Source organism: Sturnus vulgaris, chromosome 2, assembly GCF_052056855.1.
Source record: "Sturnus vulgaris isolate bStuVul1 chromosome 2, bStuVul1.hap1, whole genome shotgun sequence".
NCBI lineage: Eukaryota > Metazoa > Chordata > Aves > Passeriformes > Sturnidae > Sturnus > Sturnus vulgaris.
The window spans coordinates 45749441-45771027 of record NC_142244.1 but is presented as its reverse complement, the minus strand read 5'-3'; the positions used below and the strand labels follow the sequence as shown (position 1 = coordinate 45771027).

The following is a 21587-nucleotide window of genomic DNA, read 5'->3' as shown; positions in this document are numbered from 1 at the left end:
TCTGTGGAATCAATATGCTTTTCTACTCATTCAGATATTCAACTGACTTTGAAATGGAAACACCACTACTGTTTTATACAAATACTACTGACACAAAAGTGTTTTAGTTGAAGGACTTCAGGTTGTTTCTGAGAACAGCAAACTGCTCCACCCAAGAGAATTTTGGAGAAGTACTGTGAAGACAGATTGTTTGTTCGGTCACTCCACTTTTGGTATGCATATTTTTTGACTATTTCATCAAAATAGCAATTAAGAAAGTAAAAACACAGCAGAAAAAGCGGGGAAATCCAATATGAAAAGGTGAAGAGATTAATTACGAATTTGACCATTCCAAATACCATAGGTTCAGATATGCTGAACAAGAGCAACACTAGTGCTTTGAGCACTTGTGGAGCTGAGGTGTGCTCGGTGATCCCTCCTTGGGGAATAAGCCTCAGGATTTCTGGAGAGGACCTGAGAACTCAGGAGGTGAAGCTATGATGAGGGGCAGTATCAGCACAGACCCCTGGGGAACGTGATGGTCCTTAAGCCTGGGATCCCAGTCCTGTGCTGACTGAGCAGCTGAGGGAGGAGAAGACATTCAGCATCCTACTGAACCATGGCTGTCCTCTTCCAATTGCCTCAAAACTTAAGGAATTATTCTTTCATATTGGTTTTAGTATACAAAAAAATCTCAGAGCTGAGGGCAGGAGACAAAAATGGACCAATCTAATGAAAACATAAAAAAAAAAAAGTTTTTGTTGTGTGACTGTGTGGGTGCTACTTTTCAAGACCTGCACAGGACTTGGGCAGGAGTACAGTTGCTTTTAGATGTGTGCAGGTCTCCTTGCAGACACCTCCCAGAGCACTGGTGCATGGTCTGCTCTAGGGATGGTGGCTGGTGCACTAATGACTTTCTAAATCACTCAGAGAAGACTACAATTAAAAGAGCTAACACTGTTTCTCTTACAGGTTGGAGCCACAGAGATCTTTTGGCTCAGAAATATAGAGGAGAAAGGGTAGGGTAATCCAGAATGGTTTGCAGGAAAGCTTTTACTTCTAGAGGACATGCTAATGGTTATTGCCAGCCTCTGAACTGTCTCATACCGAAGAAAAAGCATTTCTGTCAAGTCAAATAGGCATTGTCACATAAAGTACTGATTTATAGTTGACCTCATATGAAAGATGTGGATAATCTAAATTTTTTCGTCCTAGATCATCTTGATAAGAAAATATTTTCTGGGAGCAGTTCTTTCAGAGGCAGGAGTGAACACAAACACTTGAACTACTACAATTTTTATCACAAAAGGACCCTTCCTGTGAATTGAAGTGCACGTGCCGGCTCCTCCTTCTTCCTGGAGCCTGCCAGCTTCCCTTCCTTCAGATTGTTTTTCCATCTGCAGTGTTTATAATAGTTGCAACATTTCTGCAAGACAGAGACAGGGCTGTTTATTTAGGAGGTTATACTCAGAAGCTTGTCAGTTTAGCTGGACTGTTTGCCAGAAAAGAAAATTCAGTCTATTAAAAGATGCCAGCTTTTATTCAGGATGAGCAAATTCATTCAGAAAATAAATCCCTTGTGCCCTCATCACACTCCCCCTTTTGATGCATGAGCATTTTTAAGTCTGAGTAGTTCGTATGTTTATTCTTTTTGTAGGAAAGTGTTATTTCCTGTAGAACAAAAGTCTTTTGGGAAAGAAATCAAGCTCTGTGAACTTCATTTCACAGCTTTTTATCCAAGAGTTCGGAAAGAGGTTAGGGGAAAAACATAAACAGCGTAAGTGGAGCAGACTTTGAAAAGCTTCTCCTGAACCTTCTCTGACATTGTCAGAGGGAGGGAGCAACCTCCAGACTTGATCTGCCAGCTTCCCTTGAGGTCAGCAGAACCTTCTGCATGGCACAGATGGTGCCAGGGCCATGGTCCTTCACTTGGGGAGCACTGTGCTGGCATCCTCACCATTGCCTGCACCCAAGGAAGCTCAGAAGGCTCAGCAGTGTCTCTACTGTTCTTCGGTGGATGGAGACATGAGCAGGAATGTGTGTGCATATAAACCAAAGGAGGTTTAGGAGAATATAGGTCCTGATGGAGATGGACCCCATGGACCACAGGATAGCAGCTGCCCCTCAGTCCATGGGCAATGCAGTTGAACACTTGTCCCAAGTGTTGGTGTACTCCTACCCAGGCACACGCTGCAGCTCTGACACAGCTGTGACATTTCTGGTTGGGTGGTGTTCATGAGTGGGAGGTGTGGTGATGCATCTCTCCTTTCCTCCCAGGTCATGCTGTGATTTGGGAAATGCTTGTGAGGCCTTGGCCTATGAGAGGAAAGAATTCCTCTTGACCTTATCAGAAACATCATCTGTTCCCAGGAACTTGTGCTGCCTAACAACCTCCTGCCCTCTGTTTTTTTAATGGACAGCCTTAGAAATTTTTTTTGCCTGAGTACCAACCCAAGTAAAATGACATTTTTGTTCTCAGACTTTCAAAGAAAGTGTGATGACCTGGAGTGCAGCCAGGATGAAACTTGATTATGACTAGACCCTACTTTCTTGAGGCCCTATAGACAGCAGTCCAAAATGAGACCTTTTGAACTCTCCTGGGCCACAGTGTCTGTGTGCACACAAATGTGTGTGTGCTATAGCCAATGTGGTGAAAATGCTGCTCTCCTGGGTCCTTAAGTACTTTAGATTTGTAAGTAAGTTAGGCCTGTGAGTAAGTTACTGTTGTGTAATTGTAAATCCCATATGAATCCTTTACTCTCTTCCTGTACCTCCCCTCTCCCCTGCCATCTCCACACGGATAGCTTTGGGTTTATTTTGGTCCATTTTGGTTTGGATTGGTTGACCCTGGATTTCTTCTTGCTGTTTTTCCTCACTGTGCTTAACCAAGTAGCAGAGTGAACCTTGCCCATGAACTTTGTCATGATGTTGCTTTTATAATTAACTTGTTTTTACTGATACCTTTGTTGGTTAATCTTTAAGCAATTTACAATACTCATTCACGAAAGGAGGGAAGGAGGGAAGGAGGTTGTTGTTTTCTTTTATTAGTCTTTGTCTAGCATGGCACAAGCATTCCAGGTCCTGTGGCAGGTTTTCCATCTGCTTCACAGCCTCCCCACCATTGTTGTGCTTCTGTAACTGGAGTAAGCAAAGAATAAAAGGGTGGAGAATTGGGAGAGTTGGAGAATTCAGAGATACTGATACAGAGATACAGTTGGAGATTCAGATCAGGAAGAGACCAAATTAACACTAGTAACTCCTAAGAAAATTTAAAGCACTTTCCCTATCAAATGATCAAGAGAGCACCATTGGCTCAGATACAAAGTCTACTAAGGAAATAAAAAAAACACCTCTTTGAGAATGAAAAAAGAAGGGAAGAAGCAAGTCCCATTGTTAAGAAATTACTACACTGGTTATTCAAACTAATTCTATGATATTGAGATAAATGGATTTTAGTCTGAAATAATTCCTCCTAAATCAATGGTGAATGTCTGTGGTGAGACTTTCAGAAATTTAGTGCTGCATCCAAGGAAAAGAAAATCATAAAACTGGAAAGGCGGAAGTGATCTGCTCAGGTTAGTTGCATGGAACATTTTCCCCATGGAATATTTCTTGTCAAAGGCCTGGGCTATGGAACTGTCTGAGTTTCTGGAATGAGTGTCTGAGGAGAGTGAGCAGGTCCACAGTTGTGACAGATACAATTTATGTAGCACAATGCCATTGTTTAGACTTAATTTTAATTTGATAGCTAAAAATGAACACCACGAAGTAAACAAGCAGGGAGCTTTGAGACTATATTTTCAGGTGAACCATTATCTTCCCATCAAGCTGCTTTTCTGACAGTGTCTTTGTTTTTCCAATGTAAATTCCACACTGATCTTATTAATCCTGCATTTTTATTAGAGATATTTTTCCTAGACTTATCTCCGCTCCTTTGTCATATTCAACCTGGAGTTCAAACTGAAATTTTAAATCATTTTGTAAACCAGTATAGTGAGGCAGTTAGTAAAACTGAAGTGTCCTGTTTAGATTTCCCAAATCTTGGTGCAATGTCTACCTGGAAAAGTTTTGCCCAATATACAGATTTTTTTATATTGGAGAAGGAAGGGAAATGATAGGGACTGAGTAAAGGTAGGAACTTGTTTTGAACAACTACTAAAGGAAATTTTAACAAGGTATTTGTAAGAACTAAAGCCAAACACCTACAAAGTTTTAAAATTTAACATTTTTTACTTTTTCCTCATTTAAATTTGACCTCCAATGTAACTACTGTCAACCTCTGCAGCCCTGAGAGATGCTGTTTCACAGGTGATGAGAATTTTCAGGGACAAACAGGCTTGCAAGAGCTGAGCGTATTTATGTCAGCAGCAGAAGGAATGGCCCATATCCATTCTCAGGCATTCCCCTACAGTGGTTTGCCATACATCAGCACCCAAGTTTGACAACACCACCAAGCTGACACAAGAGAGTTACAAATGGACAGACAGCGTTGTCACCAAAAACCAGGCAGTCCATCTCCAGCAGTAAAACACAGAGAAGGATAACTGAGATGTGGTTTTCTCTTTAAATAAAGACTGATGTCAAGATTTACCGGTGTGATCTGGGGGCAGCCAGCACTGTTAATGCCCGTGGAATATTTTTCCAAGGTTTAAACAAGAAATTTCAGTTTCAAACAGTTTGTTTGGTAAGTTTAAGCAGTTCTTTTATATTTGTCAAAAAAAACCTCAACCCACCAACCATGCTACTAATATATATCAAATATGGCAGGCAAAAAACATTTTGTCCTTTATTTTGCGTATGTGTGGGTATATAGGAAACCATCCAAAAGAAATCAAATTAAGAAATGCATCACCAATTATCAAATATACATAAATTAATCTTTTCTGCCTGAAATACCAATTCAGGGGACATATTCACCTACTCATCACATTTCCCACTGAAATCAACAGAACGAGGTTGTTGGCCCACAAGGAGTAGGCAGGGAAAAAGCCACCACATGTTCACTGCAGCATGTGATAATAACTCACTGCCGAGTGTGGTTGGGCTCTCATCCCTCCTTGTCCTCCCTCCCACAGTCTGTGACTGTCCTGGGATTTGGCCAGTTGCTCCAGGATCAGCTCTTGGCGAGGGGTAAACCTGTCCCAGGGGTTCTGTGCGGGACCTTGGCTTCATTCTTCTCTTCCCTGAGTGTCCATCCAGAGCTGGTGGCTGTGGTGGGGTCTGGGCAGTGCCTCCCTCATTGACTGCCTTTGGAGGGAGAGGTGGCAGCAGGTAGGAGCATCTCTTCACTTGGGTCACTGCTGGGACAGCAAAGCTGCCATGTCCCTGAGGAGAGGTCAGGCAGATCTGCAGCTACAAACAGGCAAGGCAGAGCTTTCTGTCTCCAGCTGCACACCTCTGAATGGGTCTCACAGGGCTGCAGACAGGAGGTTTCTCTTCCTCCTGCCAAAGTGGTGTTGGATTGACAAAGCTTTTAGGAGCATGAAATATGGCTGACTAAAGCATTGTGCTGACACAGCCCAAGGGTGCATGTATCAAGAGCTGCTGCAGGTTGAAAAAAAAACTGGTGTACAGTCAGCTATTTAAATAATAGATCACTTTAATTTATATGAGAGAACGTGTCTTGACAACATTGATTGAGGTCTAGAAATATCTACATGGGAGATTTCAGAGGGTAGAGTATTCTAGCACATAAAGGCAAAACAACACAATCAAATTCCTATATACAGAAAATAGCTGTGTTTAACCTTGAGAAAAGTTAGAGTCTAAGCCGGTTCTGAGTGGCATTTGAAAGCCCAGCACCAGCATAGGAGGTGCCCTCCAGTGAGATGCTTGTAATCTTCCCTTCTCCACTGTAGTCCTGTGAGTCTCTGAAGAGAGCAATTTGGGATTGCTCAAACTATCCTTACTAATAAAGGATCAAGGTCTAAGGCCTCAAGAAGATAAACACCCCAGGTAGTAGGTGGGTATAATGAGATGGATTCAGAATGCACCACACAAAAAATTAGTTTGTGAAACCAGGTGACCAGCCTACACCCGTGTTTTTCCCCCGTTATCTTTATATGGTATAAATTATATTGTATGCTAGCAGAAGCTCCTTATGTCCTTGCAATCTTGCCATTATAACATCTTTTACCAAAATAAACACCAGAAAACAGCAATCCCTTGGGTTTTATAATTTAGTAGTGGTCTAGGAAGTGTTTGGTTTACAGCTGGGCTCACCAATCTTGAAGGCCTTTTCCAACCTAAATGATTCTGTGATTCATTTGCAACAGTTTGCATTTGCTCTGCTACAAATGTTTGCTCCCTTCAGCAATGATAACCACCTTAGTACTGTATCTATCACACATCTTTTTCCCTGCTGGGACTTTGCTATAGCTGCTCTCCCCACTCCTTTGACTCTATGCTTTTCCATAAATCTCTTTTAGAAATGAAAATATCTCTCGTTTCCGTATATAGGAAACTGTGTGCCTACGGACAGTAGAAGTCCAGGCACCTACAAATGGATATTGCAAAATAGAGGTTGTCTTAGTGATAGAGATTTGGGAAATATGTGGTACCTGGTCATGAAAGGAGCCAAGAGAGCAAAGGGGCTGAGGGGAAGCCAGGCATTATAAAGGAGCAACTGTTTAGTATATGGTCTCGTCCTTTTAAAACTAATAATTTACTAGATATGAATAATCCCTGGTGAAGGATGCCAGTTCCCACTGGGATGGACAAATCAGGATCTGTGGGTGTGCTGTTGGCTCTTAAATGTTGTGTATGATCAGCACCTTAAATTGTGCCCTCCACATCATCTCCCAGCACACAGTGCTGTATCACATGCTAAGCATAAAACTTCTGCTCAGCAGCCTGTTCCTTCTGTCCCAGGAAACTTGTTGCTTCCCTCATCTTTGTGACTCATTGCTGCCACATTGGCTGCAAAGGGTTTGGAAGTCAGAAAATCTCATTTATGGAATGTACTTTTAAGAACGGCTCCAAAGTCTCATGTCAGCCAGTTCTGATGCCTTTTTCTCTTTAGTTCACTATGTAAGATCTGCTTGGCCACAAAACGACTGTTTTTATATCTCTCTACATTATCCATTCAAGGAACAATGCTATTCCATGTTGAAGAGCCAGTGACAGGAAGGAAATAGTTTTCCACTGAAAAATGTTTTCAGAATATTATTTATCTTGTAAGAAGCTCAAGGCCATTGCAAGTTTCTGTACCAACCCCCACTCAGAGCTAGGACATCCCATCTCAGTGTTAGATCAGGTTGCTCAGAGCCACATCCAGCAACTTTTAATTACCCCTGAGAATGGGGTCTCCAGAGTCCCTCTGAGCAGCCTGTCTCCGTGTTTAACCAATCTTTCTGTAAAAATTTTGTTTACAATTGTCTAAGTTGGATTTCTGCTGTTGCTACTTCTCTCCACTGTGTCATGTCCTTCTGCTGCCTCTATGTCCCCTTCAAGCCTTTGTACACAACTCTTGACTTGGCATTTCCAGAGATGCTTTCTCTTTCCTTGGAACAATCTCCCATTGGATTTGTTCTAACAAGACGTTTGATTTCTGCTTGATCACTAGGACCAGCTCAGTACAAAAGATTTAGCCTTTCTTCTAAGGACTTTCTTCAAGCATTTTCCACTTTTGCGAATATTGATAGAATTCTTTCTTTGTTTCTGTTTCAATTGCGCATTTTCTGTTTGACATTAATGCTAGCTGGAACTCTGGAGTTTGGCATTTTTCCTTTTTTTTTTTTCAGGCTGACACTGGCCTTCTCATTGACTGAAATGCTGCTCAGTGGCATGTGCTGATTCTGTATAAAAATTTCAATACCACAGTTGGAAAGTGTGGAAATCTTTTTCTTTTCTATTCTTTCTTCTAACAAAAAACATAAGAAAGGATGTTCTAGAAAGGGACATTTTTTTGTCTTAACATCATTTTACTGAATAAATGTATTTTTTGGCATCTATCCAAGAGAGCTAATTAAAAAACAGGAGATAAAGCTTTCTGATTGATGACTTCATACCAGGAAAGGAAAAACTATTATTCCGCCTAGAAATTACTTCTGTTTTCTAACTACTGGGAAACCCTTCAGATATATCAAATTTACTAAAATGTGGTGTTCATCCCTTTGTGCAAGCTTACTGTATGGGCATAAATCGTATTTTCCTAAGGGATATTAAAGTAAATGGGCCTGAGGAAGTAATATTGTTGAAATATTTATTTTCTTTCGGCTGTAAATTTGGTCAGAGAGAAGTTAGGATATTTGGCATTTTATACACAGAGAAGCTTTAGATTTGCAAAGCTTCATCTCTCTTTCTTCTTCAAAGCCAAGTTCATAAACAAAGGACTGTTCCCAAACTGTCACCACAATGTCACTCAGTTCCACAAAGTCACCACATCACTTCTATCGCTGTAACAACTAAACATCATCTGTTGCTAATGCCTCAAAAACATGTCATGACCATAGTTTTGAAAATAACTCTGAAGTGGTGACTTTAAATGCAGTCTTTGTGCAATGTTTTGCAGAAAATCACCTTTGTAATAGGAAAACTTTAGAATGAAGAATTATTTTCTTACATACTGATAACATGGTAATTTGTGATTATGAAATCATGTTTCTCACTATTAAAACATACCTTTCAATTTTGTTCTCCCTTATTATTTTCTATTTCATATGAAATATTGAGAAGTTTTATATGAAGCTGAGAGTTTGGATAAATAGTTTAGAGAAATTGAATGCAATTTAAGATGGACAAATGTAAAACTGTACACTTAAGCAGGAGTAATCCACGTCAGAAATGCAGAATGAAAGCTCAGTGGCTCTGTAGCTTTACTGCAAAAAGTCAGGCAGAAAATGCACCAACATCCTCCTACTCCTGCAGATGCAAGAAAAATAAATTAGGAATTCTGTCTGCAATGAGCATGGAAAGGAATAAATGGGGCTTGAAATAAGGAAGGAAATCTAAGAGAGCATGGGGGAGAGCGAGGGAACTGTAAAGAGGAAAGGCAGCCAAACAGCAACCAGCAGAGCAGCTTCAAAACTCACTCATTGAAATTTCCATCAATCCCTTTCCTCCTCCCCAGCTGTAGTCCATTGATGCCTGACAGGGCAGAATTCTAGCCTAGAATCTCACAAACAGGGAAAAGGGCCAAAGTCCCTCCCTCCCAGCAGGTAGGGAAGAGAAGAAAGGATGGGACCAGAAGCAGGACCTGTAACAAAGCACCTCAGAAGAGGTCTTTCTGCTCCTCTTGTTTTCTGATCCACAAGTGGCCAGATGAGCATCACACAAAGTGACATGTCTGTGAATTGTGGATTGTGACTATTACTGAGGCTCATAACAAGATGAGACAGGATGACTGGTTTGGTTGAACTTCATGCTGATGGAAAATCAAAAATCTGTGTCGCCTTGTGCGAGTAAAATCTCCAGAGAGCTTTTTTCAGGTTGACCACAGATTGCTGATGGTCTATGATCACACACAGTCCTAAAGAGCTTCACTGGCCTTCAGAAAACAGCATGGTTACAACGATGGTGAGTGAAAGCATCAACCAGTTTCCTCTTTGGGTCAGGACTCCTATGATTTATCTGTAGAAACATGCTACAGAACTTGCCAAAAGTAGGAAGAATGGGTTCATGCTTGTCAGATCTTTTTTCCTAGGTTTATTTAATGTCACAGTGACTTCTGGTTTTCAGTTCCTAACAGAGGATACGATAATCAGAGGGATAGGTCTGAATGCATGGAAAGTATATCAATGTGATAGACCAAATCCTATCAGTTGTGCTTGCTAATGGCTTTGATGTCTTACAGCCTTTTCTCAGGCTTTGCATGACCAAATAAAATGGGAGAAAAAGGATGCTGCAGCATTTCCACATCACATTCCTGCCTTCCAAGCACTGAGGAACCTGTCTGAAAGCAGTGACCTTAAGTACACTCACTGTCCTGAAACAGATTTTGTTTCACGGGGAGAAAGAGGAGGCAGGTTAGAAGCTGTGCCCGCATGCTTAAAAAGAAACCTCCCCTTCTGTTCAGGTACTCTACAGGAATTTCAGACTCAATTGCATCATGCTTGCCACTTCAAAGCCTTCAGCGACTGATCACACACTTGGAAAATATCAAACCTAACTTAATCTGACATGGTTATCAGTGTAACTCAACCTGTTTGACAGCCTCCTTCCTCAAGGTTCCTCCTTATACTCAGAAATGTCTCTGAGGAAAGAGCAAGCATTTCTTCCCAACATTATTCAGACTGATAATTGCTTGTTTTAAAAGGAAATACGTCTTTACATTTTCCCTGGGAGTGATGCAATTCAGTGTTTCATACAGTGACTTCATATTTTTCTTTGTATTAGAATTAGTTTAAAATACTCCCCAAATGAAGAAAGGAAGTCTTATATCTAGTCTGTATATAAATGTTGTCCTTTTAATGTATTTTCAATTTATTTGTTATCATCCTAAATCTGATTCATGGAATAGTTCCTGTGATGATGATGAAAACCAGTCTGCCCCTGGCTTGGGTTTCTTCTGTAGACATTCCACTTGGTGTGGAGAAATAAGCATTAATAGAGTAACATGAAAATGGAAATTTCTATGTTACCAATAGTTACCTCACTTGAGCTGTAGGAAACACAGGCTCAGGTTCCTAGTGAAATGCACAGAGAGAGTGCCTCAGGCTGCACTGACCTGCCTTCAGCCCTCTTGATCCAAAATGTCATGCCTGAGGTTTGCTGAAGATACATTTACTACTAGGGAATTATCTCCTCACCTCCTCTCACCTCTCCTTTGAGAATTTCAAGTTTGGGGCGTCCAACTGCTGCTGCAACCAGGGTTCCCATCAGCTTGCCAGTGGCTTATATTAATTAAATGGCAATTTGAACACAGAGGGTACCAAGCAACACGATCTTTTGGCTCTGGGGGAAAGCAGTAATTGCTGAGGGCTGGTGGTATCTCAGTAGTGGCTGTGAGAGCAGCAGGGAGACTCAAGTGGTGTGTTTACACACAGAGTGGCTAACAAGCAACCTCTGGCATCAGGTGCTGTGCAGCTGAAGGTGATAAGCATTCAATTTGGAAGTGATGGCAGCAGCTCCATCCTTGTGTCCCTGTGTCACTGACACTGTGATCAGAGCTCGTCTCAGTGATGCTGAAAAGGTGCCAGACTCACTCCATTCCACAGTGTGCTGGCTGGATGTGGGTCACTGCTGGCTGGATGTGGGTCACTGTGAGGAGGAGTCATCTGCCCGAGTGGAGGCACCTGCAGCATAAATGTCAACTTCTGAATGAGTCATTCTTGGTTGTCTTCACCAACGATACTCAGAAAAGATTGTTAGGGCATAACTATCACACCCACGAACACCCGTCTAAAAACAGTTATTTATACTGCATCCTACAGGTTACTAGATAGTTAAACTGGAGATGTTTGAAGTCAGTGAGTGTCACCCGAATATCAGGTGCTCTCACAATGCCATTGCATTTTCTATAGGCCTTCCAGCAGTTATTTCTTAATCCTTGTGATGGAGCTTTTAATAGATTTTTTTTTTTTTTAGAATATTGATTCTGTCCTTAAGCCAAAAATACTTTTTTTCTCAAAAGAAAGATCTCAGGTAACTTCCAGCAGTTGACAGTACTGCAGGTAGCCAGAGTATAAAAGGGAAAAAGTGAAGACACCACCTCTGTTATGTATTCATGGACTTCACGACTATAGTAGTGTGTAGAAAGACTCTTTTAATAGAATTACTGATTTAAACTGCTGCAGTCTTCTGACTTCTAAATTCTCCATATCTTCTATACAGTTACACCAAAATACATTAAAGGTCTCACCAGATCAGATCTTTCTATCCACACTAGTGGTTGCATCTTTACACCATTATGCATGGATTTGAACAATTAGTATCAGGCAAAAGGTTAGGTACAATCAGGCCCTTAGCTCTGGAATCCTTAAGGGAACAGCTAAAGTACAAGTAAACCTTGAAAAGTAATATAATCGTTTTTCCAGGACTTAGGAAAATGGGTAACTTATCTTAAAGCACTTGAAAGTCTACTCCAGCAGTTTAGCCTTGTTGAAGGGCTCTTTGAAGCTCTTTGAGATAAAAAATTCTAAAAGACAATCAGGGTCTGGCCTTTAGAAATTTTTAGTATTTGGTGCTAATAGAAGATGATAGATTGGTGAGCTAGGGTTGTGAATCCTTGCTTTAGCCATAAGGAAAGACTGACAGTAGGGCTCTGAAGCATGATGACAACATCCCCCAACAGATAGATTCAGATTCTGAGCTCAGCAACACAAATTATAATGCACATCTTCATTTAGGTAAGCAGCTTGGGATATGTGTTGCTGCTTTTTGAATCTACTCTCAATGCAGAATAACAACAAAAAATTTAAGAAAATTTTTGCCTTAGGAAAATATTGAGAGTAGTCAGAACTTTTGTAGAGGTTGCCCAGAGATGTCATGTATTGTCAACCCTGGAGATGCTAAAATTATGATAGAATAACACTGAGAAACCTCTTAAGCTTTGAAATTGGATCTAACTTCAAAGCTGAACCTACTTTAAATGGAAGTTTGAAGGAGCTGACCTCCAGAAATCCCTTCCAGTCTAAATGATTTCATGTTTCTTATTTCCTAGCTTCAGCTTGCCTGACCTTACATTTAACGCAACCGTTATGAAATCAGTAAGTTATTTGGAATCTGTGGCACTCTTCTCACTTAGAAAAGGAAGTGGCTCTAAATTTCTATTTATAATTCCACTGGTGACTTCTTACCCTTAGACATTTTAGCTGAAGCTAAACTTGCTGTTGAATACCAAATACACATTTTGTGGTAACACTGTTAATTAATCCATGCCTACTACAAATCTCTGCAGCTCCTTGCAGGCTTCCTTTCTTTTCTTGTTTTTGGCATTATTGTGATAGGTAAATTCTACAGGTTGAGAGCTTTAGGAGGCCCCTTCTGCTGTAATTTTCTAATCATGGATGAAAGTATACTTACACTTTGTATATTAAAGAATATTTGTTCTTCATTGTGACATCCTATCAGGGCATAAGCTATTACAGAATTATTAAGCAACAGAGATGAACAGGTGCCTCTGCCCTGCTTTACCACATGGAATGATTACAACCAGTTGTATAAAGCTGTATTCCTCTCCCCAGGCTCTGCTCTCAATTGCACTGAGGTAAATTCAATTCAGAACATGTACTTTCAGTTCCCAGAATAGTCCCCAGGTGAAATTCAGCAATAACAAGTGGTTGCATAAAACTAATTCTGCATGTGAGGTTCTCAGACAACCCAACAAGTCTGCACTGATTTTAAATTTAATAGGTGTTTAATAGAATACACAACCAGTGTGGGAGGGTTTAATGTGTAGGACAAAAAGCTGCTAATATAACAGTGAATGCTAAAGCAGGCTGGTCCTACATTATGATTCACACCAGCTCAGAAAACTTATTTTGCAGATGAGTATAATATTGTTGTGAGTGTTTATAATTGCTCTTGATTACATTGAAACTGAAATTAATTTAGAAGCAGATAAATGCTAACATAATTCAGTTCATCATTAAGACAGCTAAATTTAGAAATCTATAGGAAAATTATGTGTCTGAAGTCTTTTCATACTCCATGGAGATCTAGTCAATGGAGGCTTGAAAGGAACTCATCTGAAGAGACTGGGATACAATTCCTTTACTCTCCCACAGGCACTATTTGAGATGCCTCAGGCCATATGAGACATCTTCACGGGGGTTTCTTCTCTTCTCCAGGCTGAATCCCAACTCTCTCAGTCTAGACAGGAGTGGTTCCGGACCTGTGTCCCTCAACTCCAGCAGGTCCCTGTGCTCCCTGTGCTGGGCCCCCAGAGCTGATGCAGCACTGCAGGTGGGGTCTCAGCAGAGCAGAGCAGAGGGGCAGAATCCCCTCCCTGGCCCTGCTGCCCACGCTGCTTTGGATGCAGCCCAGGACACCTTTGGCTTTCTGGGCTGGGAGTGCACACTGACAGCTCATGGCCAGCCTCTCACCCACCAGCACCACCAAGTCCTTGTCAGCAGGGCTCTCTATGGTTACAGCAGTCATGCAATAGACAAAAGAGTAAGTTACTGTGGAGACAGCAGACCAATACCCTAAGATTGCTTTCTCAGCCACCTGAACTGTAGTGCAACTCTCTCTGCTTTAGCATTTTCCTATCTAGATTTTTTCTTTTCTTTCTCCTTTCAAATATTTTATCTGCTTATGACAGGCATCACCAAAGTAGGAATATCCTCTTTACCTCAATTGACCAAGTTTTCTTTCAGTAAAGCATTCCCTTGGCAAGGACAAGGCTTGGAAATGGTAAGAGTATGTGGTGATTCCCCACCATGGCTGCTGGCCACATGGCCTTGGTGGGTCACACCAGTCTGGTGGCTGCACTGCTCATGCTGCTCAATTCTGAATCCTTCTTGGTGCACAGTTACTGACATGGACTCCTCAAAGGACTTGAGTGCCTCATTGCCCAGTGGAAACCTGACTTAAGGAATTAATAATGAGCTCCATGGAGCAACATTCCTAACAGCAGTGATGGGCTGTTTACTGAAAGTGAAAAATAAATATAATGTGTTAAAGAGACATAGGATTGTATAAGAGGAGTAACACTGGAAGACAGTAAATATCTCAAGACAGCCCTGATACTGCTCATAGTCATGGACAAGGAAAGGATGAAGACAAGCTTCTGGAAAAACAGACAGACACAGTAAAACAAAATAGACAGCATTCTTCATACTCAATCAGTCTCTCAATCTGTTCAGCCTCTAATATGTTGCTTTGTGAAAAATGGAGGCAGACACTTAGTTCTTAAAAAAAAAAAAAAAAAAAAAAGACAACTCAGAACCAGCCCACGCAGTTGTTTTTTAAATTTAAAAGAAGCTTCCAGGTTTACTCCAAAAAGAGAAAAACCGGACAACTCACTTAACCTAGCCAAAGAAATACAGAACAATTCACAGTAACTCATGAATGTGCTAAACATGCCAGTAAAACATGGATACAAAGAAAGTTTAGTCACAGTGACTCATAGTAGTGTTATCTGTCTTTTTCTCTAAGACCCCTGCACACACTGTAGTTATTATGCCTGAGGGGTAAGCATCACCTTATTTTCATATTTGCCTGCAATGTCAAGCTCTGTATAAGAATTGGTGTCTGTCAGCCTATATTAAGGTTAGTGGAAGGATTTAGGCTCTTGCTGCTGTGCTTCAGCTGATATTTTAAGGTCTACTTTAAGATGAAGTCACTCACTCTTGTTCTTTATTTCTCCCCAGTAGCTATAAAGGGTCTCTATAGAGTATTTGAGGCAAGAAACTTGTATTTATATTGCTGATATCTGGACTGAAACTAACCCCTGCTGTGCAACTCTAGCTGTCTGTGCCAGGCAGAGGGAGCATCAGCTCAGCAGTGTCTGGTTGCTGTTTTTGGCAGTGGCTGGGGTTGGCCCTTGCTGGGCAGCCTTGGGCTCCACCCAGATGAGAGCCCTGGGGGCTGAGAGAAGCACCAGCACCAGCTCTGGGGAAATGCAAGCCATTGGAACATGGCCCCTCATGGGCCTGGGGAATTCACGAGCTATGATTACTCCAAGTCTGAATTCCCTTGCAGTCTGGGCTCTGGCATGTGGCTGTTACACTGCTGGCAATACCCTGGATTTGGACACCAATGCCAGATCTTGTGAGGCCAGGGAGAATGACCATCACAGAACAGACTTGCTGCAGCTTTGCACCTACAGACATGCCTGCTCCTGTTGATATCTGGCTTTTATTCAAATGGTGGCTGCTAGTCTTTCCCAGGCACACCACTGATAGGATGAAAACTGAGGCTCCTGGATACCAAGCAGGCTGCATCTATCAATCATCTATCACATTAGTCTCAAGGACTGTCATTTGTACTGCCTTGCTCCCTGGCGTCTCATCCCTACCCAGAGCACAAACGCTATCACTAAATGGTTCCCTAACACCTCAGAAAGGCTTTCAGTGACTAGAACTAAAATACCTCGTGAATAATCACAGCAGTTCCTTAGCTGCTCAGAGTCCCTCCTCCCTATGGACTTAAAAGCACTTCAGAAATGTGCAGGGACTCAGACTGACTCTGATTCAGACAAGATTCTGAATCCTGTTGTAAGAAATGAACAGCCCTTTTCTATTTTCCAGGTGGCATCCCTAATGATCAGAAAACAACTCAAGCTCTGTCAATATTATAAGAACAATTGTTGTTTTATTCTTTTTGGTGGGTACAAAAACCACAGTTTCTTACACAGAACAAGATTATAAATAATATCTGTAACATGAGTGACCCGTAGTCTCTTTTGATTCTACACTGCAGACTGATGAAGTACTCTAAACATTTTATCATTTTGTTTCCTGTATTAGACAGATGCAAATCTGTGGAACACAGAATGATGGAACAGAATGAAGGTAACAGTAAACAAGAGGATGACCAACAACTTTTATAAAAAAAAATTCTCTGAATTTTATTACAGTGATGGCATTTTATATCAATTATTGCAATGATTTTTCCCTAAGATGGTTAGAAAAAAGAATTGTGTTGTCCTCTACTGAATTTACATCAGTTAAAAAGCAAGCATGTTTCAATATTCCTCTTTTTCCAAAGAAAATGTAAATAATTTCTTTATTTTTTTCACAGGATTTACATATTTATTATTTTTTTATCACAGTTTAGTGATTCATTTCTACAGCTGAACAGCTGAGTATTCTTCCATTGTATATATTGATGTTCTGGAGACACAGGTTAGCATGTTCATTGACTTCTATAGCTATTTTTCTCTCTCTGTCAAGACAAAGACCAAAAATGGTGTCCTTTCTGAGCATGTTCTTCACAGTTTAATGCGCTAAATTGGCAAGTCTTATTAGTTTTAAGTCCACTCAAGTGAAATTTGTTGCTGTTAATACACCCTTCCCAGCCCCCTCCCCCCAACAAAACTAAATTATGAATTTTCCTGATATAAAATCTGAGTTTGGGTTTCCGAGCTGAGCTCATGCACACATTGTTGCTGATGATGTCTGGCGCATTTGGACGTACTTCCCTTTCTCAGCCAAATTATTAGTTCATCAATGACACTCCCATGTCGTTACAGTCTGTGCTGTGTTCCCATCAGTCACCAACACAGTTTGATTAAGGCACTCAATTATTTTTTTGGTTTTTATGGTAGGTCCGATGCAATTACAGCCAATCCTGAACTTTGTCTAATTGCAGTTCCAGTGTGCACGGCCTTCGGGCAGTCGGGAGTCAACACGCGTCCGTTCTCTCCCACGCTCCCTGTGATGGATAATCTGGCTTTGTTTCTTATGGCTTCAGAAAAGGTAAGCTAGGTTTGAAGAAAAAGCAGAAGAGAGGAAAGTGTTATAATGTTTCTGTCCTCCAACAAACCCGGACACAGCAAACACCAAAATATTAAATTTTAGACATCTGCATTTTTTCATGTTAACGTTAAATATAAATATAGTAATCATCATAAATATAATACATAGCACTTAAGTATACTGGGGAAAAAAGACTAGCAATTCTGAGGGTAAATTTTATTACAATAAATCGTTACTGATTTAAATATAAGATCTGAATTTGATAATGAAATTAACTGGAGAGGTAATACCTTTATCTAAACTGCTTCAAATTAAATTTATATACATTGAGAAGACCTTTTGGAACCTGAAAGCATTAGCATCTGTGAATAAAGTCATGCACAGGTGTTTATAGGCTTTGACCTTAAACTAGGAATGCCAGGATTAAATGTAACTACTGAAAATTGTTTATAAATTGCAATAACTGTACAGCTATCTCTCTGGCAATTCTGTCATTCAAATTACTTATTTTTACAATGCAAATATTTAATATCAGGAAATCTGAGAACTGTCCTCAAATCTCTTTCATATATATTTTTTTTCCTACAATTAGAGAAGGTGATAACTTTCAAAGAAAATGTAATTTATTGAGAGAAAATACAGTTTTATACAGTTTTATACATTATGACTAAATTTCCCATAGGAAGGTTTAAATTTTTGTTACTTGAAAATCTTCAGTTTCAGGTAAATCAGAACAAAATATCTTGTTTAGGGACTAAATTACTCAAGCAAAATATCTGGATTTGTTAAAAGGTTAATAGTTATGCCATATAACTTTAGTCATCCAAATATCAGTAGCCAAATCTAATAGGGCTCTCTCATGTCATAAAAAAAGCCAAGATGACTAGTTTAAAGTAAATGATTTCCAGATGACTAAAATTAGGGTAAGTGTCTAAGGTCAAAAAATGCAGCAAGGCACCCAAACTATACTACATTAAAAGAGATTTCAGAGATAACCATGTTAAGATATTAATTAGTGGGGAAGTCTGATTTCTAGTCAGGAGAAGCTATGTAAATGGTATGCAGGGATGCAGTCTGAAATACCAGTTGGGAAAAAAGGGAGATAGGAGGGTGCATTCACATAGGAGCAAAAGGATGACAAACATCCTAAAGTCATTTTGTTTGCTTCATTACTAATCTCTACATTTTGAACTTTATCCCTCTGAGCCCAGTTTCTCCTTCTGAGGTAGCAGTGAAATCCTGAGCTGGTGTTTGATATGGGGAGTTAATTGTATATATGAGTATATAGGGATGAGGAGAGTCCTTAAAACTCCCAAACATTTCCACTGCTTCTAGTGCACTTCTGTGGAAATGTACCAGTCTAATATTGCATTGTTATCAGTAGCTCCTTCAAAAACGTGTCAAAAACACAGCAGCTGATGTGGCATAGTCAAGGCTTGGATTTAAAAGCAGCTTTCCAAACCAATTACCCAAAAAACTTCAGCCCTCAAAAGCACCCAAATTCAGGAAAAGGCCTCAGCTTACAGAGGGTATTATGGCATTCCCCTTACACTGACAATCTTGGCTTTGGTAAAGGACATCCTTTGAAAACAGTCCCTGCCCTGTGACAGGGACTGTTACCAAACATATCTTGATCTAAAACAACACCCAGATACAAAAAGTATAGCAGAGGTTATGAGAAAGTGGAGACCTGGGTCTGTACATTACCAAAAACTTTATCACATTCCCAACAGCAAACAAAAATCTCTGCATTCGAAAAGCACAGACACAATGCAGTGTGGTATAGATGCACATGGTGCATGTCCTGAGTCCCACTGCAAATGGATACTGGTGACTGCAGAAGTGCAGAGAACATGTTCTGGCCAGTGGCAAGAAAAAAACTAAAGGTGCTTTAGAGTGGGAGAGGGATGAGAGTCCAAACCAGATTAGAAAGCAAACTTGGGTGGAAAAGGGACAGCTTAGTCCAGATGTGTCAAGTTTCCCAGAAAGTCATCTTTGTGTACCAGTCTCTCCAGCACACTGATCAGCTATCTGTTCATGGCCATTCAGAGCTTCCCACCGGGAAATCTGAGTGAGAGACTGAGAGCACCCAGATTTGCATGGGCTATACAAGTTGTACGTAACTGTGCTTTAGTAGCTCAGTCTAAATAACTTTCTGGCCATTGACAACACACTCAGGACAGAAAGACAATAAAAGAGATCCAGGAAAAAAAAAAAAAGAAAAAAATGAAAAAGGAAAAAAAGAAAAGGGAACAACACTTTCTCAGCAGCCTTCCACAGAAAAACAGAAAAGCTGCAAGGAAATAACTCTTGTCCTCAGTGCAAGACTAACAACAGCTCAGCAACACACCACAGGACAGCTCAGACACTTACAAAGCCAGGAGGAGCAGGTCAAACTTGTACTCGGAACATTGCCATAAGGCAAGTAACCAGGGAGGTGTCTGCTCTGTGTTTTAAACTAAGCTATAGGTAACAAGTCAGGCTGATACTCTGCTTAACTGTGCTGCTACAACTTCAGATTTATGGCCTGAATGCAGAAAGAGTTTCAGGAGAGCTGGGATAAGAGGGAAAAGTCTTGGTATTTTCTGTGAATATTACCCAAACTGTGAAAGTCTCCTTTTGGTAAGTGTATGTGGTTAATAGTGATAATGTATTTTCAAATTTTTCGTTAGTTTTTATTAGATTAGTTGTGAAATTAATCACTTGAAACACTGACTGCCCTGTTCCTAATGGGAAATGGGAATTTCAGAAACTGATATCCTCAGTCTGTGTAATACAAATATCCTAGCCTTTGTGGGTTCTTTTGTTGTTCAAGCTCCTCTGGTACTTGGGTCACATGGGAGTGGCTTTGGCCCAAATATCTAAGATGAACTTTTAATGTATTTTTCTCTCTTGACTATGAAATTGAAAGTATACAAGTCAAAATAAGTACATTACACACTTACTGAGCCATCCTGTAGCACTTCACCTTTTTTTGTAGTTAATTTAATAATGATGTTTTTCATTCCTTTTTCTAGTTTGGAAATTAATTTCATTCATTAGTTATAAACAGCAGCATGGGATGTGAGAGCACGAGAAGGGAGCTGAGCTGGAAGCTGGTTCCTGAGCTTCATGGCCCACTGAGAAGGCCATGGAGAGGTGGTGGTGGAGGCTGGCTGGATACTGGGACAACCCTTTCAAAAGCCTGTGGGTTTGGGGGGAGGAACTCAGCAGGGCTTTGCCTTAGAGCAGCTGGACAGAAGGATGTTAAGCTCCTCACTGCTCTCGGTATCAGCTCTACTTGTACACTAAGGGCTTAATACTAATGGAAAAAAACTGCTGCCCAGAGGAAGAGGAAAGAATTATTCCCTCCTTAAAACTAACTTTCTTCCCTTCAGCAGATGCAACTGCCTCCCAGTGCTTCTGAATGTCTGTATGCCACACATATAGAGTGGTCCATTATCATATAGACCAGTCCACACAGACAGACCAGTCCTTCATCTTCATTTTCAGCTCCTTTGCAGGCAAGGTGAATTTCCCTGAGGTAACTCATGTTTGACTGTATGAAACTAAAATAAAAATCATAGTAATGAATATTAATTGCTAAGAGGGTTATTTAAGTTATTTTATATTAGTTTAACACATATACTATTAAAACTATTTGATGTTAGCTTAAAAAGTCAGATATGTTGGTTATTCATGCAAGTTAGAACCACCAGGCATCTTTCCGTATTAGCAAATTTTAGTTCCAATTCAATCTCTTTACTCCTTGGATAAAAATATTAAAAAAAAACATATCAAAGGTTTCAAAATGCTTAAGACAGACATATTTCTACAGAAATATGTGCAGCCATCATCATGGGCTCTGTAATGCTGCCAGCTAAACAGGGGTTTATGGCTAGCACGTGTATGAACAGATGGCATAGTCCCTCTGTGCAGTGTGGCACACAGGCACCTCTGGCTGCCAGTGTGGCTAGGAGAGGATGACTGGGCCTTGCCAGTCTTCCACATATGGGCATAAGCATTTTTATAAGAAGTTCATTTGAAATTTCTCAATTTCACCTAAATATTACACCAAATAAGCAGAAAGAAGAATTTCATAAGTCTGTACATATTTGTTCAAAATCCTAGTGATTTTTTTGTGAATTTTAAAAGTCTGTACCCTAAAATTTTAATTATCAAAGGCTTTGAATGACCCCAAAATGAATTTCCAGTAAAACAAAATGCAACATTTCTGTATCTTATTTTGGTATTGTTTAAAGTATATTTTTCCACTAGGAATTCATCTGTGTTACAACAAGTCCCACAGAAATCCAAACTTTAGAG

The 21587-nt window shown here is 40.3% G+C and overlaps 1 protein-coding gene across 8 annotated transcripts in view; it reads right to left on the bottom strand.

The window, feature by feature from the left end:
- Positions 1–16156: 16156 nt before the first annotated feature.
- GRIA4 (glutamate ionotropic receptor AMPA type subunit 4) overlaps positions 16157–21587 on the bottom strand; it is a 214567-nt gene continuing 209136 nt past the window's right edge. For 3 of the 8 annotated variants that reach the window (XR_015801344.1, XM_014877675.2, XM_014877674.2), the window contains one exon: positions 16157–17287. Coding sequence is in view for 3 of the 8 variants with exons in the window: in XM_014877675.2 (XP_014733161.1) it covers positions 17123–17287 (165 nt within the window). In the remaining 5 variants the exon portion in view is untranslated. The remainder of the gene's footprint in view (positions 17288–21587) is intronic. The other 5 variants (XM_088159420.1, XM_088159419.1, XM_088159417.1 and 2 more) reach the window with 3 other exon arrangements.